Source organism: Cryptotermes secundus, unplaced genomic scaffold (assembly GCF_002891405.2).
Source record: "Cryptotermes secundus unplaced genomic scaffold, Csec_1.0 scaffold275, whole genome shotgun sequence".
NCBI classification, from domain to species: Eukaryota; Metazoa; Arthropoda; class Insecta; order Blattodea; family Kalotermitidae; genus Cryptotermes; species Cryptotermes secundus.
The window spans coordinates 212,781-239,482 of record NW_019734315.1 but is presented as its reverse complement, the minus strand read 5'-3'; the positions used below and the strand labels follow the sequence as shown (position 1 = coordinate 239,482).

The following is a 26,702-nucleotide window of genomic DNA, read 5'->3' as shown; positions in this document are numbered from 1 at the left end:
TCAGTAAAAAGGTGTTTTACAAGGAAAGCAAAGCAAACAACAAAAAAAAAACAACTCTGTGGCCTGTAGTCAGCAAGCGAACTATACCGACCAAGCTACAGCCGCTTGCCGGCGAAGTTAGTGCCAACTTTAGCGGATATAGAGTGTCGCTTTGTCAGCGCAGCGAATTCCCACGGCCGTTAATTTCGGTTTTCTAGACCGGAGCCGCTATTTCCTTGAAATAGCTCCTCAATTGTCCTCACGAGCCTGAGTGTACCCCGTTCCAGACCTTCTATTTCTCAGAAAATCTGGTAGCGCCGGGAATCGAACCCAGGACCTCAGGATTGTAGCCAGGGACTGTGACCAGTAGTCCATAGAGGCGGTTCCTCTTTTAAGGAAATTACTTATTAAAATGTGAATAAATTATACTATAAATAACAGCTACTTTTGTAGTACCTACACGAACGCCAATCTTCTCGAATACGTGACGAAAATGCTCTCTTGTCTAGAAGTTCCTCTCACCGTGTGACGCTGCATAACCAACAGACTGCTCTCGTTGTTCTCTCAGAGACAGGTGGCGACTGCTCGTCTCAGATCGCCCTGTGTATCTTAGCATTACTTTCGAAACGAAGCACACAGCCCACTTCTGAGCATTAACCATGAAGTTTTAAAATTCTGAAATTTTAATTATCTTGCTAACTCCATGAAGCAGAGCACTTGAGAAACTAATAGTTGCTTAGCTAGTTAAGACATCGATTATTACAAATCGCTGGCTAGGGGCAAGGATGCCATATCCACACTTTAATTACTTTTCAAGAATCAATAAAAATGATCCCTTAGTTCGGTACATTTATCAGTGTAACTTTATTCACTAGAGAATATTAAATTTACAGAGCTTTCGCGCTTTCACTGTACTTGCCCTAAAATTCCGATATTATGTACAGTGTGTATATATACACATATATACAAAACAAAAAAAAAAAACTCCGTGATTTTAGTCCGCAAGCGAAATATACCGACCGAGCGACCGCCGCTTGTCGGCGAAGTTCAATGACAACTTTTGCGGATAGAGGGTGTCACATGATCAGCGCAACGAATCTCCACGGCCGTTAATTTCAGTTTTCTAGGCCGGAGCCGCTATTTCCTTGAAATAACTCCTGAATTATCATCACGGGGCACGCGGTAGCGTGTTTGGTTGAGGCACAATGCTACAAGCCGGAAGGTCGCGGCTTCAAGTCCCGATCAGATCATTGGATTTTTTTTTTCAATTTAACTAATCCTTCCAGCCGCACTATGGCCCTGGGGAGTAAAGTGCGGACGGCTGACAACCTTACCGCCATCTTTGAGCCGATTGTCTAGATAATGTGGGACCCTCAACGTCTCACAACCCTATGGGCCTTCACGGCCTGTTACAGGGATAGCTTCACTTTCTATATATATAATTTTTGCTTCAAATTGCTTAAAGACAGTTATTTTTAGGAATGATTGCAGATGCATCACTCTAGCTGCAACCTTTATTCGATTAAAGGGACTTACGCTGATTTCGGTTATGTTCATGCCAATGCGGAGGTTTATATTTCAAATATACTATGCAACAAGCCGGCCGGAAGATTGCGGGTTCGACTTCCGATAAGGTAATTGGATTTTTCAATTGACCTCATCCTCAGTCTCTAGCTGAAATGAATATCAATAATCTTGCTTGGGGGTAAAGAGCGGCCGGCGAATAAAGGTGACAACCTCACCGCCATCTATGAGCAAATTATCTAGAATATCTGGGATCCTCTACCTCTCACAACCCAATGGGTCTCCAGGGCCTGTTACAGAGATAGCTTTAACTTTTTACAGATTTAATAAATAATAATTATCCTCGCGTGATGTTCATATCAACGATCACATGAACATGTGACCTCTTCTGTCGGTACATGTAAGATGACCGAATTATAAAGTTCTTGCGAGGGAAATAAGAACCACAGATGACTTCACGAGAAAAAAGTCTAGATTTTAGACTAAAAAGTATATAAAGAACTAAGTTTCATATTAAAATTTTTAATAGCATATATTTTATTAGTGCAATATACAGAAAATACTGCATATTGTATTATAAAATTGTTGTAATTGTGGAGTCATCAGGGTCGTATTCTGTTAACGTCTGCAGCGAAATTATATTTGGCACAAGGCTTTAAAAATTGATAGAAAATCTGGTGTCGATGTGAGAAAAGTCTAACATATTTTCAAGTATTTCTGTGACTAACACGAGGGTTTGAATTGGTGAATCGGTTTATTGGAACTTCACTAGTCGTAAATACAATTAGTTCTTACACTCTCAAGATTATTGTAACTCTAGCACATGTAACGTCACACCCTAAGTCCTCTAATTCTTCTTCCGGCCGCACTGCTCTTCCCTTGGAACATTGAAACTCAAGTGTAATCAATTCCCTTTCCCTTAGTCACTCATACCATCTCGACACGGACCCCACAGAAAACAGCCTTTATTGTTGAACCATGTTTATCGAAGCATTGCATAGTAGCTATCGCGGCGCGGACCCTATAGGAGACAGTCCCTCTATTACACACCCGTGTTTACAGTTCCGTTGCTTAGAAACGGATTGCATAACACCGTTACATTGTTGCATATTTCGTGGGAATGTGTTTATCGAGCAGTTGCGTACAAACGCTTTTGGGCATCCACGTTACATTATGAAGTTGGATACAATGCCGTGTATCCTGGTACAAGTTAACTGATGTTCTGGATGTACATCTTGCTTGCAATTAAGTCAAGCAAGAAACCAGCACGTAAGAGGCAGCAATCGGAGGCCCTCAAAACCAACATAGTCTGTCAGATAGTCGTCACTCTCTTTGCAGTTGGTATCAATTCTTAATCTGTAGGCTTCAATGTGGGTCATTCGAAGGCGTATCATCTCCTACGGGACACTTTGGCATTTTTTAAGGTTTTGGATAATTTTGCCAGTTGTTCGTATTAGTCTGATACACTGCATCTAACTAGAGGTAAGAACGCAGATATAAATGTTTAGAAAATTCCCTAAAGAGGATCTTCATGACTTATGGACTACGTATCCCCCCCCCCAAATATTGCCAGGAGAGAAAAATCTACGAGGCTGCGAAGAACTGAGTACGTGGCTAGAAGGGTGCATGGGCAAAAAGTTCATGAAGGCCCTTAGGGTTGTGAGACATCGAGGATCCCACATTTTCTAGACAATCGACTCACCGATGGCGGTGAGGCTGTTAGCCTCACGCGCCGGCAGCCCTTTAGCCCTCAGGAAAATTCCCGGTACTCATTTCTCTTGGAGGCTGAGTCGACTCCAGGGCCATAGTGAGGCTGGAAGGATTAGGTCAATTGAAAAATCCAATGACCTCGTCGGGATTCGAACCCGCGACCCTCCGGTTTGTAGCATAGTGCTTCAACTAACTACGCTACCTCGTGCCTCCCTGAGCTTGTGGACACTATAGAATTTAGGTGCGAAACCTCATGGGAAAATTTACTTGGAAGACAAAGAAAGGACGATAATATTAAGATGGATATCCTTGAAACGCTTCACTTCATTCCAATTTCTTAATCCTAAAACAATAGGTAGGACTCCTTGGACGGGGGATCAGTTCGTCGCAAGGGCAATCACAGAATAAAGGCGGATAAAGTTGCATGCTTTGAGTGGATTGGAATCCACGATCCCAGTACTCAAGCGAGCGAAGAAATGTCATGCCTTAGACCGCGCGGCCACTGAGATCGGTTGAGGACAGCAGGTGAAGAATTTCATAATAATAATAATATTATTATTAATATTGTTATTATTATTATTGGAGGGGGTGGGTTTCCCCATGCACCGCGACCAGTTGTTGATCTATTGTACGTCCCCCTTTGATATTCTACCAGTCTCCATACCCTACCGGTACTGGTGCGTCCTATCAGCCCCTTTGAGCCAACGAGGTCGGCCCTCGGTACCTTGATACTTCCCCCCATCTACCAGAGGCACTGGACACTACTTGGGCCGGAAATTGTTGCCTAATTTAGCTCAGAGGTCTCCTAGAGACATGAGGTCCTTTTACGTGCCGTAAATCTACGACACGGGACACACGGCCTAAAGTCCCTCCCGGAGGACTTGTTCCCTGAATTTTTCCGCCCTTAAAAATTCCGCGACCTCCGCCGGGTTTGAACCCGCGTACCTTGAGTCATGAGGTGGGAACGTTACCCCTAGACTACGAGGCCGCTTAATAGCTTTGGGGTGTACTGAGATGGCGTTAGTTACGCAGAGAAATGTCTGTGCTTTCAATGAATCACGAAATTGGAAATTCGAAACTGTGTACTCTAAGTTGAGTAAGACAGAGCCGTAGGCTCTTATTCAGTAAGAGCCGTGACTAGGAGGACAAAGCGCCAAGCTGTTTGTGTGCCGAAGAGAAAACACAGTCCTCACTGGCACAAATAAGCGATGCGTGTTCAACGTTTGAATTTAGTGCGCTGTAAACGCCTGCCCTGTTTACTCTGCAGTATGTCGACTGGATGATACAAATGTCACCCATTTCTAATTCCCTAAACACTGGAAGAATGGAAACGTTTCGTGAATTGTAAACCGCACAGCCATATAAATATTAGCAGATATTAAAAGCGCGGCTGTTTCCAGCGCGTTTCAACTAACTGCACACACCGGAGTGCTTCTTGTACATGCACAAAAAAACCCTCGTTACAGAGGACTGGAGGGCCCGTTATTGGTCGATGTTCGCTATAACCGAGTGAAAGGGTATTCACAGATAGGCACGTAATGCACATAGAAACACACATGTTATTACATGAAGGTTTCTATGTTGGTGTTCTTTTTTATTTTAAACAGTTTGCTAAGTACCAAATTTTCTTAGTGTCTCGACATCTCTAAAAATTCACAAATGCACAGTTACTCTAGCGCAGTGAACTCATTGCCAGTGTATCAGACTACGAGTACACAGAGTCAAATGATTTCGTGTCGTAGTGACTAACGAAATGCCGGTCACGGTGGCCGCGCGGTCTAAGGCATGAAATGTCTTCGCCCGCTCGAACATTGGGATGTCTGTGTACGTTTATTCTGTGTTTGTGTTCTGTGTGTAGGTATGGGCCTTGCGACAGGCTGATCCCCCGTTCAAGGAGTCCTACTGACTGTGTATAGATTAAGAAACTGAGAAAATAATCGGCCAAAGACCAAAAGGGCTGCAGAGCCATGGGCAGAGACATGATGAGTAATGACTTGAAATGAGTATAGCAGGAAACAGTAGCGGCCTAATGTAAGGTTCTATCCTGGAATTGGCCTCAAAGGTCTGAGTGTAACCAAGGAAACTTAAATCTGTGTTCAGGTCAAGATTAGAACTGGACACTGTGCGATTATAAACTAAACCTCACACCCTGAACCAGTCTAGTCGGTAAGCATGCTTGCTGAGAACTTGGTAGTCGCTAAGGTAGTCAATGAGCTACACATATGCTACTTCTTTATCATCAAAATGTAATTCAATCTGAAGATTTCCGTCTTCTGGAATATGGCGCTGTGTAGATATTGTGTTAACCGACGTTTCCGAGGCTGCAGCCACCTGCACACGCTGTTTCATCGCTCGCAGATTTCTTATACCCTGAAGATGGAGGCGATACGTTCCTCTGAAACGTCAGTTGAAACAATATCTACATGGCGCCACAACCCAGAAGACGGCATTCTTCATAGTCACCGCCGTGAAAACTTCAAATCTTACTTAATTTAATCATCTCGTCTGCGATTGTCTCATAAGTGATCCCTCCTCTTCAGGTTTCCCGGCTAAAAATTTCGCACGAATTTCTCATCTTATTTTTCCAAATATCTGTACAGCTGTTATGACCTGCTCACAGTTGTTGGATATCCCGAGACTTGATTGCCAGAAGATTTATATAATAGAGCTAGTCTTGTCTATATGTCGTGTTATTGATACTGGTGACATCTACACTCCGGTCTAGAAAACTGAAATTAACGGCCGTGGGGATTCGTTGCGCTGACCCGCGAGACCCTTTATCCGCTAAAGTTGGCACTAAATTCGCCGACAACCGTCGGTCGCTAGGTCGGTATAGTTCGCTTGCGGACTTAAGCCATGGAGTTTGTTTTTGTTTGTTTGTTACTTCTACATTCCTTGACACATATATAATCCCTTCAGTCATATTTTTACTTCACTTCTGATTCTAAGTAGTACACTACTTACNGAACCTCTCCCTTCTTCCTTCAGGAAGATAGCTTCTGAGAAGTCTGATTAGTTGCCATTCTTAAAACTTGTTCAAAATATTTCAGTTTGTGTTCTTTTACTTCTCATAGTTTCAATGTATTTAGTTCTTGTCTAATGTCTATGTTTCTCTGTGTTGTCCATTATTATATAGCCTGCCACTGACCTCAGGAATCTCACTTCAAAGGATTTTACCTGCTATACTGAAATGTAAAAATAAAAAATATACAGAACTACAATTCTGCCTGTAGTTTTCCATGGGTGTGAAACTTGGTCTTTTACATTAAGGGAACACATAGACTCAGTTTATATGAAAACAAGATGCTGAGGAGAATACTTAGACCCACAAGGAAGTAACAGGAGGCTGGAGAAAACTGCATAATAAGGAGCTTCACTATTTGCACTCCTCAGTCTACATTGTTGGAATGACTAAATTAAGTAAGATGAGATTGGCAGCCCCACATGATAGGTGAGGGTGATTGTGGAGCAATTGGTGGAATGAAGATCGGCAGAGGAAATCGAAGAACTCGGAGAAAACCTGCCCCAGTGCCACTTTGTCCACCACAAATCCCACTGACCAGACCCGGGCTCGAACCAGGGCCGCCGCGGTGGGAAGCCAGCGACTAACTGCTTGAGCTATGGCGCGGCCTCCCACCTGTCTTACACAGTAAGGTCTGCACGCCTCTTGACGGAGTAGGCTTTCTGCCCTGTGTCCATTCAGAATTAGTCCGAATCTAGATTAACTTTAGAAGGAGTTGGCGGGACTCCTTTGAAAGAGGATCAGCCAGCTACCAACACAGAACAACACAAACACATAAAAACTAATATATCAATGCCGCTAGTGGGATTCGAACCCATGATCTCAGTGTTTCACGGGTCGAAGGCAACTCGAAACTTAGACAACGCATCCGCTGTGATAGATTTCTTTTCCCATTTGGTTGATATTTTAAAGTAACTTTTGCGATGTTGTCAGAGCCCTTCTGTAAACTTGCTTTTCTGTCATTTGTGGAATTCGTAGTTTTGTCGTAATTTCACCATTTCTCTTACTGTCAGAAAATGTATATGCCGCAGTTCTCATTATGACACTCATGTGTGCTGATATTAATTTTCTCTCATCTGTTCTTTATATTGTCCGTAATCCATCGTCGTCATCATCATCATCATCATCATCATCATCAGCTAACGTTGGTCTACCAAGCGTCTTGCAAACCAAGATATCAGAATATCTGATTTATAATTCTAAATATTTTGAAAAAAATCACACTTTTTATTTTAATTATTTTCATCTTCACAGGACACATTATATCCAAATGATTAAAACTATTAATTTGTTGCTGTATCATATAGTTAGTACAGGTCTTCTTTTCCTCGAACGAGTGCCGAGGTCAAGAAAACCTGGGTCTATACATCCACTCCTCTATACGCCTTCATGGTATAGTGCTTAATTAGTTAGGTATATGGACAGCGCCATAGCTCAAGCGGTTAGGCGCTGGCTTCCCACCTAGGCGGCCCGGGTTCGATCCCGGGGCTGGTCAAGCGGGATTTGTGGTGTTTGATTGTTTGTTTTATAATTATTGCCATGCCTCTGTGAGCTGTGTTGTCAGGGTGATTTGTGCTATATACATTATATTTTGGTATATCTATGTAGCTTCTGACAGTGAAGTGAGTTTCTGAGATTGGGAGTATGTCTAAGTCGAAGTTTTGTATGAATGTCTGTATTTCTTGAGCACGTTGGCGTTCCATTCTGCGATGTTTAGTAGAGGAGCCGTTATTAGTTTTATTCTTGAGCGTGGACATAAGATTTATGAGGGTGCCCATCTGATCCATTAACGTCTTCATCATTTGACGGAGTTCAGCTAGATCATTAGAAGGTTGTACCATGGCACTGGAAATGGCTCGACTTTCTTGAGTTGCGGTGGTGTTCGGTAATCACTGTGCTGCTTGGGACTTCCTGTCTGAAGTGGTCTGATTTGTATTTTTCGTTCTCGTAATGTTGGGTAGAATTTTTGTTGCAATTGCTTGTGTACTAAGCAGCCTCTGTAGTTGGCTGGGTGGTGATCACTGCAGTTACTCATTTGACATTGGAATATTTTGTTTTTCTTGGGCATCCTTCTGTTAGATGTTCTGCTGCACATTTGACACATCTGGGGCTGTGCCGGCAAAAGTTTTCGTATGCCCAAATCTTTGACAACGTTTGCACTGGGGAATTTCTCGTTTGACGTGGAGGGCTTCGAATTGTACTTTTGTGTTTATGAGTAAATCTGTCTTGTATATTTCTTTGTTATTTTCATTTGGTTTTAACTCTATGAAATGCAACGGTAATGGTATTTTTGTGTCGAGTTGTTTGGTGTTCCAGATGTTTGTTACTTCGTGCCCTTTTCTTGGAGGCTTAGCTTTATTTCATTTAAGTCGTTGTTGGGTGGGTATTTTTAAGGACCACTCGGAATTCTCTTTCATTTCAGGGTTTAGAGGTATGAAATTCTGTTGGCTTTTCTGTTAGTTCTTTTATTATTGTTGTGAGTGTGGAGCTTTCCAGGGGTTGCACTTTCACTTGACTGCTGTATAATGTTTTCAGTATGTACCCGTACTTGTGCTGGGCAATAGCATTGAGCAATTCAACCAGTGGTTTTGTGTTTTTAACGCCTGACACAAATATGGGTGGGGGCTTCGGTTCGGTGTTTGAAGATTCTCCTTCCATAGTTTCTTCGTCTGTGAGAGCACTAAATCTGTTGCTTACCGTTACTGTATCCCCTAGCTAATATTCTTGCTTCTCTGATGAATCAGGTTCTTCGGGGTTCCTGTTTTTTTTTCTACTGTGAGCAATGTTTTGCCACTGATATTTTGGACTTGAGTTTGGTATGTATGTTGGGGTTTGCGGAGTTAATGGATTTATTACAGGAACTTGAGTATTATTATGTGGCTGGCTGCTGTATACTATCGAGTTTTGTGAGTATGCTTGCAAAGGCACTGGTTGTGAAAATGCTGAGTTCATCGGCAGCGGTGGGAAATTCGTATCTGCCTGGGCTGCTATATACGACCCATAATTGGGCGTCTAGGCCATTTTAACGTGAATGTAAATGTACTTACAGTTTGTTCACTATTTCAGTTTGAAAGATAATGAAGAATTATGAAACTTGACCTTAGAGGTCGAGTGTATATCACTGATAAGTCGAGCGCACAGTTGTTACCTGGTAACGAATCTTAACAATGAAAGTTCACCAACTTCCGTGTTCTCGTGTGTATTCTTCGAGCGTCAGGCGTAGACTCAATTCTTCTGAAAACGTAATTTTAACTTCTCTAGTACTTACGTTCACGGAAAATATTGCAGTTGTGTTACTTAAATGAAACACTAAGCACTGTAGCTCATCTGCCGATTTGGCCACCTGATCGTCCACATATTGCACAGTATCAATGTTAAAATTTCTGCTAACTGAGATCTTTACTTATTTGGTTAGCCTCCATACCTTCATATATTATTTTGTTAACGAGGATTAGCGTCCACCATTTGTAGTCCCTCCTCCATTTATAGAGAGCACAGTTAGATTAATCAACAAAAAACAGAGGCCGTGGGAGAGACAGTAATCCTTGTTAAGTAATGAATAATCAATATATCAGAACCTCAATAAGAAGACTTACAGAAAAGCAACAAGAAAATGTGACCGCGAGAAGAAAGGCGCGATAAAGAGAGGAGGGTCTGTATAGTGTGTATATGACGTCAAGATAAAACTATAAACAATTTTAAACAATTAAAATTATTATCTCATTTAATTCATAAATAGTACGAACTTCGAAGTACCGTATTTACGCATGTATAGGGCGCAGCACAATTTTCAGACAGAAATTATAGAAAAAATAATTTCAGGAGTATTACACCCTGTATTACTAATTATGAATATATATTTTTTTTAATGAAGTGTGATTTCGAATATAAGCCGCACCCCACTTTTCCTCTTGAATTTTTGGCAAAAAATGTGCGGCCTATACATGCGTAAATACGGTAATTAATTTTAAGAATGATCGTTAGAAAAATAATGTGCTACCAGCGAATGAAAACAGAGTAATTTAACAACAATTTATCCATGAAATGTAAATCTGTTCTGAAGGATACTACACGGACATACCGGTGCACGTGCACTGAGAACGTGGTGTATGAAGTGTTGAAGTGGATCCGTCTGCAGCCTCGAAGCCTTCAGTAGGGCAAGAGGTCAGAGCCACAAGAAAACGCTTATTGCACTGATACTTAAAAAATGAATTGGGTTAAATGTTAGACACAGTAGGAAACCTCAACGGAAAAATACGTAGAACATGAAACAGAAGGATGTGCACTCACTCGCAAGCATACAACTGATATGTCCGTATTTCTCCCTGTTTAATTTGCAGTGTCAGTCTTGAAGGCGCAACCTCTCATCATGCTGGGTCCAAGTCGTCACTTCCAAAATAAATATTACTTCTACGACATATTTTGACTTAAAAAGGTCATCATCAGGTAGACACTTTCACGTAAGTGCCATACCGTGTTAAAAATAAAGGTAAAGGTGTACCAGCCGGTTACGGTAGCCGAGCGGTCTAAGGCATGCATTGTCTTCGCTCGCTTGAAAGCCGAGATCGTGGGTTCGAATCCCACTCAGGGCATGGATGTTTGTGTGCGTTTTTCTGTGTCTGTCTACAGGTAGAGGCCTTGCGACGAGCTGATCACTCGCCCAAGGAGTCCTACCGCATGTGTAAGATCTTGAAAAACCGAAGTGAACGGAGAAGTTCATGGAGGTAGGCCTAGGCCAACTGCGGCTGTAGTGCCAAGGGAAAAAAAAGTTGTCCCTGTGCTTAACTAATTAAGCACTACGCCATGAAGGCGTATGGGGTAGCGGATGTATAGATCCACGTTTTCTTGACCTCTGCACTAGTTGCAGGTGAGTGGTCAGTTTCACGTCCCGGCCACCTTATCCCCGAGGCAAGAACCCCCGGTCTCCCTTTGACAGGAGATTGAGTGGGCCCCAGAGCCGGTTCGGACGCTGTGGAGAACCGACCCCTCGATCGTCCAGCCCATAGCCAGTCGCTATACCGACTGCGCTATCCTGTCTCCCCGCTGTACCGTATTGTTTCTTCTAATTAACTGTTCTAAATACTCGTTGAATTTTGCTGGGATTAGTCAAAGCTGATTCCCTCTGTCTAGCATTTCGTAGTTTCTTCGGGTACGGGGGTCTATGTTCAGTGCTAAGGCGGTGTTGCGTGACTTCTGTGGATGGCGGACGGTTACTTCTCTTCTTAGTTGCCGAGCCACAAACTGAGATCGTATCGAAATGGAGCAAACAAAACAATTTTCTAAGCAGCATCATTTGTTCTACATCTAACGCAATACATCCCGTATCTAAAATGAAAAAAAGGCCCCTTGAATAGAAAATCTGTAAAGTTCTCTTCATGGGGAAGGCCGTTCTTTACAATTCGAGTGGCTGTAACATGTTGTGACTGGCTTAGTAAAATTTGTGTCAGAATGAAAAGGGGCCAAATTTGAGTGTGGTTCCGTATTCCGTATTGAGGGGGTGGGTTTCCACATGCACTTAGACCGGTTACTGGTCCATTGTGCGTCCCCCTTTTAATTTCTACTGTCTCCATACCCTACCGGTACTGGTGCTTACTATCAGCCCCTTTCTGCCAGTGAGGTTCCAACCTCTTACTGGCAGTGGTATCTAATAATAAGTAGTCCCTTTCTGTCAGCGAGGTCGTCCCTCCTCTGGCAGGGGTTCCTAGTCCCTTTCTGCCAGCAAGGTTTCTACCCTCTACTTGGCAGTGGTATCTAATACTTTAGTCCCTTTCTGTCAGAGAGGTCCCCCCTCCTCTGGCAGTGGTACCTGATACTTCCCCCATCTACAGGAGGAATTGGAAACTAGTTGGGCTGGAAACTTGGCCTAATTTTGCTCAGAGGTCTCCTAGAGACATGAGGTCCTTTTACGTGCCGTAAATCTAAGATACGGGACCCACGGCTGAAAGTCCCTCCCGGAGGACTTGTTCCCTGAATTTTTCCGCCCTTAAAAATTCCACGACATCCGCCGGGTTTGAACCCGCGTACCTTGAGTCATGAGGTGGGAACGTTACTTGAGTATGGTTTGTATGCTTTGTCTTCCGTGCGCCTAACGCTTACATCCGCGCCATCAATCACAATATAGGACGCACACAAACATGAGGACCCGGGTCTGGTCAAGTGGGATTTGTGGTGGACAAAGTGGCGCTGGGGCAGATTTTCTCCGAGTACTTCGGTTTCCCCTGCGAATCTTCCTTCCACCAATTGCTCCACAATCACCCTCACCTATCATCTAGGGCTGGTACAACAGGCCAGAAGTGGCCGCAGTACAAGGGACTTAGTCCCACCCCACTAGCAATAACAGAAGCATGAGGGCAAGTGATAACATGTAGAAAAGACGAACTCATAGAAACAAGACGCTCAAGAGCTGGGAGCGTCAATAAGTGGCAAACAATTTGTGAAATGGCAGAGTCCAGGAGACATGATGGAAGTGAGAAGACAGCATCAGCATAAAGCAACATAAATTAAAATCTGAAATATCGCGGTTTCTGTATTGGCTCTATTGAAAATAACGGACCCATAAGATGTGTGTTAAACAGACGAAAGCACATATATCCTAAATAAAACAAAATTTTAATATAATGTCTAAAACGGTGGGGGGGGGGGGTTNATGTATAAATACGCATTTTATTGGCCTCATCACTAGCTGCAGGTAACTGTTCAGCTTCACGCTCTTTTCGTTTTACCCCCGAGGAAAGAGCCCCAGTTACCCACGATAGGAAGCTGTGTGGGTCCCAGAAAAATTTTGACTTTACCGGGACTCGAACACCAAACTTTCTGTCGTCCAGTCCGTAGCTAGTTGCTATACCGACTACACTATGACGCCGTGTTGTCCGTTTAAACTCAACCGATATTTCGAAGGAATATATCACCTCAATCTTCAGGGTCGAAGAATAAACCAAGCAAGAAACTAGCATGAAGTATATGGTAAGGTGAAGATGGAGGCAACATGTTGCCCCGAAACATCGGCTGATTTTCAACGGACTTCACGGCGTTATGTCTCCGAAGACAGAGCTTTTTATGGGCACCGGACTTACGTCACTCTTATCTGAGGTATGCCGCAAGCCCAAACAGACAGCACAGCATCACATCCTAGGCCTTTACGTCTGGAGCTTCGAATCTTACAAAGTGAAGAAGATTTTTGGTTTCTGAATTGTGGACAATGCAGCAGTATGGGATACAGATGTTCCTCACCTTCTGTACAGTCGCAACATATTTCCACTAAATTTCTTCGGCCGCCAGCGAACCCAGTTAGTTCCGAAGATTAACACTTTCTAACGAGTATAACTTGCTGACAAGCTGAAAATTATGAAGGTTATCGATAATACATAACCGTTGATGAAGTTGTCATATTTATCGTGCTATAACCTCAAACGTGTACTGAAACTAACACAAATGCAATAAATTATGTGTACCGTTTGTAAGTGAACTCGGCTTTACTGCGATTCACAAAACTTACCTACAGGTTCTACACCAGATGTCACTCCAGCCGGTTTCATGGTTCGCCATTATGTACTGTGTCCACGCCTTCAAGAAGTCCGTATTATAACACTTTCCAATTTGAATTTGGATGAATTTTCAGAGTTCACTGACTATAATTTGCCACATATGATACAGCATTCAATTTTATAGTACATTCATGTTCTAATCACAAATAATATGCCAATTTAAACAAACGCAGTCACATTCACTCACTCACGTATCAAAAGTCCTCGTGATCTGCCTACAGCGCCATGTGTTCGTCAGACGTCGGTTCGTTTCGTCAATTTCCGGAAACTACAAGTAATGGCGGGGTATTCAGATTTTTCGTATCATCACAAAGTGTAACCGGACTTTAACATTGGCAGAAGATTGTTAATGTCAAGACTAGTGATGGAAAAATATTAATTCATGCATACGAATTCTTAATTATGGAGCATACAACTTGAATGAAGGAGGAAACTTACAAAAATAAATTTCAGAACCTTGGGTATTAATTGGCGCTGTTGGCAGTTGGGTTTAGTCTGCTGAAGGCTGAAGTACGTATGTTAGAAAGTTTCGGAGGTGGAGTAAATTCTCAGAGAAGTTTCATAAAAATCTACCAGTTGCTTCTAAATTTTCTAAGGAAGACAGACGAACATGGACATGATGGTACTATAATTATGCCTTGTCTTGTAGTGTAAGCAAATTAATAGAGAGCGGTGATGAAGATGAAGCCGATCTTAATAAACACATATGTTAATTTTCTGCATTGGATTATCTTGGTTTAAAATCAATTTGTATCCTTCAAACTAACGGCCTACAAATACAATTAATAAATACAGTAAGTTCGATAAGTGCAAATTTAAGAAGACTGCCTAAAAAAATTAAGGACAAAATAATTTAAAAATATTATAAATGCTTATTAAAAGAACTGGATCTACGAATGATCAATTGATTGTGAAATTTAGGATATCACGTCAGGAGGAACTCCGTGATGTACTCGTATATTGCCTACCTGTCGCATATATGGCATGTTTGGAGGCTGATCACATGGCTAGGATAGGGTGACATGGGCACACAACGAATGAATACAGAAGTTTAATGAAGAAATGGGAAGAAATCATTTCGATTATTATGGGGAGACAGATCACTGGATGGAAGCATGTCCAAAGTTGCCGGTCTCAGCAACTATAGTGTTATTAGTATCCATGACGTAATACGCGTATTTACTAAGACGTTGTTTCTAAAGATTCATTTTTTGCTTCAATTCTGATTTCAGGATCACAACCGAATGGCGCTAAATCAGACATAAGGAAAGGAGAAACAGCGGGACATCGCCAGAGAGTCAAACGAAAACCGCGGGTTCTCTTTTCTCAGGTACGAAAATGTTCCGACGACCCTGAAGGAGGAAGGACACTATATTTCGCAATACAATACCGTGTAATCCGGCAGAAGTTCACCAAGAGCAAACCTGCCGTATGCTTCGTGTTAGTCAGTTTCTTTGTTTATTCTTCTACTGTAAAGAAAGATGATGTACATTCCTCCGAAATGTCTATGAACTACCGGAATCCAGAGTGTCACATCGACTCTTCACAGTCAAGGCTCTGAAACCTTCAGATCCGATAAGATTCAGGAAGATTTCCATTATCCAGGTTCCGTTGTAGGGAGGTTTTACTCTACAGTCTCTATGTATGTGGGTATCAAAATAATTTTGTTACAGAGTAACATTTAATTTGAGTATAAGAAATCAATAAACACAAAATTGTTGGAAATACTTTCAATATTTACAAAATTACCTACATTTTTATGTTGGCCGCAAAACCTTTTATGCTCTTTACAAGTTTTTGTGTGTTTCTGATAAGAAACTTTGGAGATAATAATTCAAAGTGAACGCTTACGTGCGAATTAAGGTGTTATGATGACAATTTGTCCCAGTTTACTCTACCACGATAAAAAGAGCACGTTTACGTCATCTTCAGCATTCTCAGACATGAAGGGAAAGTCATCCTGGAAAGCCGTGTGTTCGTCATAAATTTTCCTTTCTTTAAACTAAGTAAATAAACACCCATCTATGTACGAACCCAATTAAGCCCACAGAGCGGAAGCCATCTTGAGATGCTAGCAGTCTCTCAGATGGCTAAGAAATTCTCCGCTTTTAGTGCACGGCAGAGTTCATTACCAGTTTCACAAGAGCCCAACGCTGGATCTTATTCTCCATCCACACCCTCATACCCTATGCCCTCTGGATAAGTTTTAATATTATCCTGCGACATAAGCCCGAATCTCCCAAGCGGTCTCTTCCATCTGTATTTGCAAGTTGAAATTTTGCACTAATTTGTGTTTTTCCCCAATTGTGTTACAAACCTCGGCCCCATTTTCCGTTTTTTAGGCAATATTAAAATACTGTTGAATGTGAAGGTTTTGCTACGTATTGTAACATGCTAGCTTTTGAGATGAGGTAGCTTCCAGCTCGTCCCATGTTGGAGAACTGCCCATTATACGATATAATCAGATGGTGACACAGATCGCCATGCTGAGATCTTATTGAATACATAGGATTATTCTTCCATTAGGTTTATATTCTCAAGCAATGATGAACCCTTAGAGACAGTTTAAAGAAAGCATGCCTTCCATACGTGGAGGTCGCCTCCTCCACCCGCAAACTGGACATGCGCCATACCTTGACCACAATAGAATTATTTCAGTTTACCAAAACTCAGTAGCCTTGCTTTAATCTCAATGTGACATCCTGTAACTTGCGAACCGAGGGTCAATGCCAAATGAGCACACGTAACACACAGCGACAGCAACACGTGTACGTCTACATGTTGAGCCGTATCCAGCCTCAAGCCGAAACTCTTCAGCTCTCGCCTCTTATAGGCCACTCGCTGTTGCCAAGCACTTAAATAAAGAAGCAGAATTACTACTACTGCTACTACTACTACTACTACTACTACTACTAGACCTCTTACATATGTTCTGACTTCCTTCCTATTGTCAATCATTAACGGCCAAATGATTAAATGTGCAGATCTGTCACGTACTTTAAAAATCATAAACTTTTTATTTTGTCCACAGACTGTAATCATGTTTGGTATTATATTAGAAAAACCTATTATTTCCTTGTACAGTATTAACCGGGTTGAAGACGCATTGTGTTCTCTTTGGAGTAGTAGCAACTGAATATATAAATATTATATATAGATAAATTTAATAGTTCAAAGCGTCAAATAAATGCAGGTGAGCTTAATTTGGCCATCGGCCGTGCCATAGCTCAGGCGGTTAGTCGCTGGCCTAGGTCGCGTCATGTGGGATTTGTGGTGCACAAAGTGGTACTGGGACAGGCTTTCCCCGAGTACTTCGGTTTTCCCTGCCAAGTCTCATTCCACCGACTGCCCCACATTCATCATCATGTATCCGGGGCTGGTGCAATAGGCCAAACAGTGGCCAACCTAACAATTGGACTCCGTCTCACCCCATCCCCAAGAAACTTAATTTGGCTATTATAATTTATGGAGCAGTTTTCCGCACTTCTGTGCAAACATCATTCAAAATACCTGAATGAAATTTAGTGTCAACTACATTCTGCATGTTTGCTTTGTGCTGCAGGCTCAAGTTCACGAACTGGAAAGACGCTTCAAGCAGCAGCGTTATCTTTCGGCTCCAGAACGGGAGCATCTAGCGAACGCCCTGAAACTCACATCAACACAGGTGAAAATCTGGTTCCAAAACCGCCGCTACAAAAACAAGAGGCAGAGGCACCTGCTGGACGGGGCGAACAGTGGCAGCAAGTTCCAGCAGCAGCAGCAGCCCCGCAGGATTGCCGTGCCAGTTCTTGTGCGAGATGGGAAACCCACTCCTTCCGGGAGCCATCACCTCATCACTAAGAACTATTCTGCACCTTCGCATTACCTGGGACAGCCTCCACCAACGTACTCGACCCTGCTGCCCCACAAATTTGAACCTCCCTCCCCATCACTTGAAGGTTACACACACATCCAGGAACACCCGCACTATGGCAGACAGACAAGTGTGGAAGGAAACCCTCTCAGGACATGGTAACGTGTGGCTTTGTTGATATCGCAGCGGGGAACTGAACTCCACACCAAAATGATAAAATGTATGTATGAACAGTTTGCCAAGAGCACCTGCATCAAACTCTACAATTGCGAGATTTAGACTGCAAAATGACTGAGACGGAAGTAGGTTACGCTGTCCTGAAATCCCTCTGAAATTTGGTGGGCTTTAAGTCTATGTTGGAGTTTCAGTGTTATCACAATCTCATTGCAAGTTCTTCACGTCACGTCTGATTGGAACACATCGCACCAGTGTAGCAAACAGGAAAGAGTTTTAAGCGTTTTGAATCGCAGCCACGTTATTCTGACGGACTTTCATCTACAACATATTTATGTACAGAAACGAAGTGTGTAGCTATAGAGATTTTGTCCGTTCGAGACGGCAAAGGTAAAATAAATACTTGTCATTACATTGGGTCTGTTAATTCATACTTTCTCTTCACCTGAATATATCTCACGTGTCTGAAGTGCGCTAGAGATTCTGAAATTGTTTTTCAGTCATATTACCTCGCCCTCCCCAAACGTGCAGTATAGGAGGTTTTAACAGTTTATGTTATCCCTCTCAGACTAGCCTATCTCTCTCAGACTAGTCTAGGAGTATTAGTATGCTTGTATTTGGGAGATGTTCGGGTCGAATCTCTGGCGGGTCACCGGCTCTTCTGACTGAGGTATTTGTGGTTTTCTTCAGTCCCTCGAGGCGAATGCTGGGATAGTATCTCGGTTAGGACACGACCACTTCCTTGCAAGTCCGTTCAAATCCATATTTCATATCTCATTCCACTATCCGAGACTTGCTACTGAAAACTCGTAGTTAAATAACACACCGGAAAGGAGACATTCACTTCTCCAGTCACGTGAGAGTAACTCGTCTCAGTATTGGTTCGGGTGTGGGTGGCGATCTTGTTTTTCCGTTTATCGAATAAATTCTTAAATCTGCTCGCTGAAGTATTCCTCGGGGATGAAGAGGCGATAATGTCGAGTTCATCTATGCTCTGCCAGACATTCTTCAATATACCTGCGCATGCGCATCTGGCTGATTTTTGTATCCTCAAATGTTACATGGCTTTATGCCTGCTCGGTCTATGTTGTGCTAGCTTATGGTTAGGTTGGTTTACCCAGGTCGCGTTGGCGATCTGTTAGGTTGAGGTGAGCCAGTTGAGTTCAGCAGAAGTATCGGGGAGACGAAAAATGCAAATAAATTTGAATTCAGAGAATCATAGGCGACAGGGACGCGCCATAGCTCAAGCGGTTAGTCGCTGGCTTCCCACCGCGGCGGCCCGGGTTCGAGCCCTGTTCTGGTCAAGTGGGATTTGTGGTGGACAAAGTAGCGCTGGGGCAGGTTTTCTCCGAGTACTTCGGTTGCCCCTGCCAATCTTCATTCCACCAATTGCTCCACAATCACCCTCACCTATCATCTGGGGCTGGTACAGTAGGCCAGACGTGGTCGCAGTACAAGGGACTTAGTACCACCCCACTAGCAATAAAAAAATAATCATAGGCGAAAAGACATAGGCCTGAATAAGAGAATGATTTTAAAATCGATCCTGAAGATGTATCGAGTCTGTGAACTTCTTTATCTCCTTAAGAACAGGATACAGTTGCTGGCTGTTGAGAACACAGCAATTAACTTGCGAATCCATACAATTCGGGGAAGATATTTATCAGTTGAGATACTATCAGCTTCTAGGGAATGACTGTGTAGGTGATATGTGAACTCTGCTTCCTGGGTTGGCTAGTTATACCATGCACACTGCCGCATCTGGCGACAGAGGATAATTACCTTTCGGGCTAAGGAGAGCGCTCTGAAACTTCTACAGCAATAATGATAACAACATACACAGATATGAACTTACTAACGTAAGTAATACATTATGCACGCTGCTGTCGCAAAACGCTCGTTAAGCATAATGTTTGTGACGACAGCTTGGTCTGATTAAGTAGGTTAATGGACCATAGGCTGCGAATGGAATGAAAACATGGCTGTTTCATATGCACTGGGTGCTGAGAGCGGATTAAATTCAGTGTCATTTACTTCCAGCCTTCTAATCTAAACACCTAAATATTTCAGCATATAGAACTGCAATTTTACCCGGTGTTTTGTACCGGCGAAAACTTGATTCCTTACTGTAACGGAAGAACATAAATTGATAGTGATTAAGAAAAAAGACAAGGGTCACGAATTAGCGTAGTTGGTCGAGGCACTGTGCTGCAAGCTGGAAGGTCGCAAGTTCGACTCCCGACGAAGTAATCGTATTTTTCAATTGACCTAATCTTTCCGGCCGCACTGTGGCTCTGGGGTCGACTTCACCTCTAACAAAAATGAGTACCAGGAACTTTTCTGGGCGTAAAGGTCGGCCTGCTCGTAAGGCTGACAACCTCACCTCCATCTGTGAGTTTATTTTCTAGAAAATGTGGGAGCCTCGATTTCTCACAATCCTATGGGCCTCCACGGCCTGTTACAGGGATTGCTTTGCCATTTTTATGAATAAAAGACATAAAAAGAATACTTGGATATAAGACAAAGGGAGAAATACGAATTAGACAAGAAGTTCTCGGAAGAAGTAGCGTAGCACAGCACTACACAACATTACATTCCACAAGAGAACTCTTCATAAACGCCGTTGCAAGAACTTTAGGTCGTATACAAGATGATATAAATTTCAGATCACACAAACTTAGTACTCGTAATTATGACGAACCCGTTTCTCTAACCTCCACGAAAAATAGAACGAAATTATTTATTTGTATTCATCAATTCCATAAAAGAAGTGGGCATTATTTTAGTTACAGCAATGGCCACAGGAAATCTCAAAATTGAATTTCAAACAAAAGAGGCATATTGTAATTTGCATAAAACGTAGAAGAAGAATACTTCATGATCTAAGGTTCTTACAGCGGAAGCTATGAAGTTATGTGTTCTGGGATATAGCTCCGTGTGGTCCTGTGAAAGTCTGCCGACGTTTCGGAGGCACTTAAGACCTTCATCCTTATGGTCGAAGAGTAATTCAAACAAGAACTCAGAAATAAGCATGCAACCTGCATAATTGCAGAAGTACTCTCGGAGAGCTTCAACATATGTTAAAAAAATATATCTTCAAAGAGAAAACAATAGAAACAATTCTTCTCCAGGATTACAGCTCTTCAAGCCAACCTAGTACAATAGAATAATTATTGTACATGACAGCAAATTAGCTCATAGAATGTAAATTCAGATTGCTAATAAATGATAAATAAAAAAAAGGATTAATAGTAAAGGCACTATAGCCCAAAAATAAGTGCGGAAGTGCCTGAGAGTAATCTGTAAATCTGAAAATGCAAAGCAAAAATAAATTCTTTACAAGACCGCTTCACGCTGAGAAATTATTACGTAAAGAGGCAGCGGAGAAATACAGTAATATTCGTCTATCAGTCCATGGGAATATTTGATGTCAGAAACTACAAACAGAAACAGCATTTGTTACGGGGCTTCTCGTAGGGCTTACTCAAAATTATGTGACGATATTTATTTCGATTTTTCTGGGATTCGTGTGATTATGCTTGCGCACTGTGCAAGGCAACTCACTGCAAGGACTACAGATATTCCAGAAAGGCTGAGAGATCTTTTCCAAGAAATGCCCTACATTTTATTAAACACCCACGTTTATTACCGTATTCACCAGGCCCTCATACAGGACCATATTGTCACGAAGTACGTGCGACTATAGACGGGGTTTGGATTGTTGAATTGATTTACTGACCACTTATACACACAACTCAGAACACAAGCAATTACAGCGCCACCGCTAATCTCCACAATTCACAAATCACCACAGCACCCGTTAAGCCTTTTCCAGCCTCTTGTGTCTTCACCGGCCGTTCCATAGTAACAGTTTCTAACAGTGGAGATTCTTCAGCTTCAGGCGCTCAAGTCCTCACTTCACAGACTCCGTACAGAACTGACTATCCCGACTAAACCTCACGGTTATAACATCTCAGCACGGACAACATAGAATACATAGTTCTATTGTCGCGTGAGTGTATGTTGCGCGCGTTTCCTACCAATGGTCGCTTATCAACGTTTCTATACGGCACAATATCATAAGCCAACGAATAGGATCCCAATACGTCCTACTTTATAAGTTCAATTTTAATATTATTCTTCCATTTAAACTGAGGTGATATAAGTGGTTTGTTCAGTTCAGAATGTTGACTGACATTTTACATGCATCTGCCATGATCTTCCTCACGTGCTCTGCATTTCCCACCTATTTCAGTACTTGAGCTCATCAGTCTAACAAGGTTTGCAGAAGAATAGGTCTGATGCCTTTCTATTTACTTGATTTTGTTCTTTGTTTATCGTTGCTTTCACCGGCTCAGGCTACATAGCGTCGAATTATAGGATATTCAGTAAACATTAATTTTTGTACTAATTTCCATCTTCTCTACAGCGCCCAGATCAGCTCTGCTTCTCACCGGGCCTCCTCTCCAATGGATACTGAGAGATTATTTCCAGGGTTAAAGCGGCTGGGGGTTGAAGCTGACCACTCACCTCTATCCAGTGTCAAGGTCAAGAACTGTGGAGTCATAACCCCACTCCACGACAAGCTTCAAGTCGTGATGCTTAATTAATTAAAGACAGAGGTAATTTTATCTCTTACCTTTACCTTTTTGCCCGTCATTGGCGTGGAGGAACTGAAATGCTTCAGTCAGGACAGCCCGTGTCCGCACGGAGGTACAAGCTTTGCAGTCACCACTCGTTTTACGATCACCTGCAAAATGAAATTAGCTTGTTAGTGATATAGATCTACTGTCCTGCTGGAAATCATCAGAAAATAAGTGTACAAGTGTAATCGCCGGTCACGGTAGCCGAGCGGTCTGAGGCATGTATTGTCTTCGCTCGCAAGCCTGGATCGTGGGTTCGAATCCCACTCAGGGCATGATGTTTAGTTTGTGTGTGTGTATGTGCGCGCGCGCGGTTTTCTGTGTTTGTGTACAGGCGGAGGCCTTGCGACGAGCTGATCCCCCGCCCAAGGAATCCTACAGAATATCTAAGATCTAGTAAACCGAAGTGAAACGGAAAGTTTCATGGAAGTAGGCCAAGGCCCAAATTGTGGTTGTAGTGCCAAAGGAAAAATATGTATCCAATATCCGTGACGATACATATACATACATACATATATAGCTCTATATATTGCCTGTGTCACAGTAGCTACAGATGGTTAATATCTTTGTAGTGAGCCGTGTTGTTCTAACTACTATCTTCCAGTAGACTTACTGATGGTGCTTAGGACAGAAGAGACAAGAAATAATTCTATTAAGCCTTTCAAATAAAGTGGTTACTATATGTTCCACCTCATAAATTTTCCCACATCAGGCGGCTAGATTCTGCCCTGTCACTGCTGACATTCGTATTCAGAACCGGGTGATTTCATGTGAGATTCTCGATGGATAAAATTATACTAAAGCAAGTTTATTCGAGTTTCTTCTATACTTCCTTGTTCATCAGTATTCCACCCTTGTTCCATAAGCATAAATCACCACTCACTGAGGTGTAAGATAGTTCACACAAGGCAGCACATCCTCTGTAAGTTCAGGCTTCGTCAGTAACCCAGCGCTTGACTGGAATTTACTGTTAGTTTGTGAATTTTTGACAAACACCAATTATTTCGATAATCACATTAATACAATTATTGACTCTCTGGGCAATATCTATTGTCCTATTTTTATTTAAAAACTCTTCAGAAATCGGATATTGTCTCCATCGTCAGGGAAAATATCTATTCAGCTGGACCAAATCGATATAGCCAGCCCCTATTTCTGGATTTTTGGATCGTATTAACAAGTTGGGTTTTTAAATGGGGACGCAGTATGCTTCCTGTGAGTAGGCACTGAAATCGGAAATTGATGTGCCCGAATTCCAAGGCATCAGGAGCTTAGTAACACAGGATCGTTAAGTGAAGGTGTGCGGGCTGCATATTTATGTGATTTATCTCCGATTATTCTGCTCAACGGTGCTGAGACAGAAGCGTGAATCTGTCCACTCAGCTCAATATACTCGCACCATCATGTAGTACTCCCACATATATCTTAATGACATGGTGCTTATGCACGTAGATATTGAAGAATACTATATTGTGGGACGTTACACCGTGTTTTCTGGTAAAATCTTACCTTATTTTCTCAGCAACGCGCCGCTTCCATCTTCAGAATAGTTTTCGCTCTTCTACCTTCGCCATAGGGGCAGAAACTTGTCCTGGAACGTAGGTAAAGTTTTATTATTACAAGGTGTCACCAGAAGACAAATACAAGTATCTTCATCGCCGTGAGAACGTCCAATTATGCGGAGAGATGTCACCAGGCTGGATTACACGCTTATGTTTCCGTGTTGTTTAAAAGGGAATTCCCTACGCGTTGTCACCTGATACTAGAGCAGCTGTGTCTCTCGCCCCGCCACAGGGGCGCCACTGGGCGGCAGCCTGGCATATGAAGAAAAGCAGCGGAGTAGATCTCCACAGCAAGTTACTGCTGTCTGTCTAAACCATGTCTGAGGATGCTTCATACCTTGAGTAGGTAACCTTGCAGAAGGAAAGTGGGATCTAAGGACGGTGGCTTTGGTTTCCGTACTCTGCTTAGAACAGAACAGAGCAATTTTCTAATAACGTCATAAAAGGATATGTCACTATCCGATGATAAGTGCCCTCAGAAATAATTCAGACAGACGACATGAAGGTAGGAAATGTGGAGAAACCAGAAATAGACAAAGAATTTTCTTCTAAAGTAAATGCTACATTTTAGATATGACACAGTCAAAGGAAAGAAAATCTTTTCACCTGCACATATTTTTATTTTTATGAACGTACCCTTAACCGCCATCAGGCAATTAAAATAGTTCACAAAATTCAAACTACACAATTAGCATTTTCAGGATAACACTTGCAATGGGAATACACTCGGATGAACGAGGGACTGACTGCCTGACAACACGTTCAAAGGGGCGAGATGAGTTCGGGTACTGAAGAAATGTTAAATCAGCATTCGCAATTGCATGCCAAATACACACATGAACTAATTTAATAATAATGAATTCCCACACGAAATCGCAATTTTGATATTTTTTTTTTCTCATTTTCATCCCACATTGGAGCATAGGGCTTGGTCATTTTACAGACGGTAGGGCTCCTTGGACGGGTGATCAGCTCGCCTCAAGACCTCTACCTAAACACAGGACAACACAAATACAGAAAAACGCACACTCACATAAAACATCCCCGAGTGGGTTTCGAACACACGATCCCGGCTTTCTAGAGAGCGAAGACAGTTCATGCCTTAGACCGCTCGGCTACAGTGGCCGGAAATTTTATTATTACTCTCCGTATTTTAAGACATTCATTGTCATGGATCTGGAATGGGGGTCACGTGGCCTTCTCATTCCCAGCCGTAGGTACAGTACATTACAATATCAAGCAAAATTAAAAGGAAGAAATCTCTCGCAAGATCCAGGCATAAATACGAAGATAATACTAAAATGAATCTTAAAGATGTAGCGTGAGAGAGTTTGGATCGGTTATATTTGGGTAAGGATAGCGACCAGTGGCGGGCTCTTATGAAATTGTTGGTGGACTTTCGAGTTTCAATAAAAGATACTGAAGCTCCTGAAAGATAAACCACCATTAGCTTCTGTACAAGAAGCCTGCTGTATTGAGTTAGTGGGTTGGTTGGCTGTTAAATTTGTGACTAGGAACCTCAACATGTAGCAGTGGTGTTAATATTGTATTATCATTTCCCACATTTTTGTTCTTCCTTTACAGCGTTTAGGATTTATGGAGGACGGTAATATGAGCAGAATGTACTATCATTTTAATTATTATTATCGTGCGTACTGCCTGTGTGAAAGTTCTTCATGTCGAGAATGCCACATAGTAAAGAATAGTGACTCAGATATTTAAAAATATTTTTTGTAAATTTTCACCATTTCCTTCAGTGCTGGTTGCCAATGAAAACAGCCGATGAAGGCCCAAACATGAGGGGCTGAAGGATTATTTAATAATTAGGTACTGAATAAGTTGATGGAAAAGTTATACTTATTTCAAGATACACAACATTTCCTAGTCATATTTACGACACACTCGTATATTCGCTACCAATTTTACACATAACCTTAATTAAGTTTGGGATAACCTTATTAAGGAATATTATAAGAAACTTGGAAAATATACAGAAAAAATGTAAGTTTACGTTACAGTCTATTTATTCAGGTAGGTATTCCGCTTAATTATATTTCAATTTTTGTATCATTTGAATTTTGTAACATATTTCGAATTAAGAAGTTTCCACGTCTTTACCTGTTACTAACATTTCTAAGGACGAAATCAACAGCTGTTCTATAATGTATACCATTCATCGCAATATATGCACCAAGCAAATTGGAGAAGTCTTCCATTTCAATGTGAATAATGCTGTAAGACTTATTTCTACATTTTGATGTTACTCTGCTGTGGGCAGCATTTGCCGAACTGTAGATGTGTTTATTTAAAACTTCGCTTCTCATGAAGATAGTTCTTTATTTTTTTATTTTAATTGGTTTACTGTCAGTACCGCTGTCGTGCTTTTCATCTGATTTTAATTTTACACGAATTTATGATCGTCTTGTATAACTGGTTATATGCTGTCAGCAAGCACTTCTTATATGAACTAAATTTATATTTTCAACCTGCGATTATTAGTTTGACATATGTCAGAGTTATCCATTCCATGTTACAGCCTGAATAGTGAAGCGTCTTTTAGAGATTATTAAATCTCGCCCATCTTTAAAGCGTCTTCAGATTAGAGAATTATTCTAGCATCAATTGTGTTTAAGAGCATCGACGCTGGTTGACTCTCTACTTTTAACCAATTTACTTATTGCTCCTTACTGT

General features: G+C 41.9%; 1 protein-coding gene across 1 annotated transcript in view; it reads left to right on the top strand.

Annotated features, from left to right (window-relative positions):
• Positions 1–18,156, top strand: part of LOC111868535 (thyroid transcription factor 1) — a 25,675-nt gene extending 7,519 nt beyond the window's left edge. Inside the window, exons 2-3 of the mRNA XM_023859248.2 lie at positions 15,012–15,109; positions 17,342–18,156. Of these exons, the coding sequence (XP_023715016.1) occupies positions 15,012–15,109; positions 17,342–17,794 (551 nt within the window). The 3' untranslated portion in view covers positions 17,795–18,156. The remainder of the gene's footprint in view (positions 1–15,011; positions 15,110–17,341) is intronic.
• Positions 18,157–26,702: the final 8,546 nt, after the last annotated feature.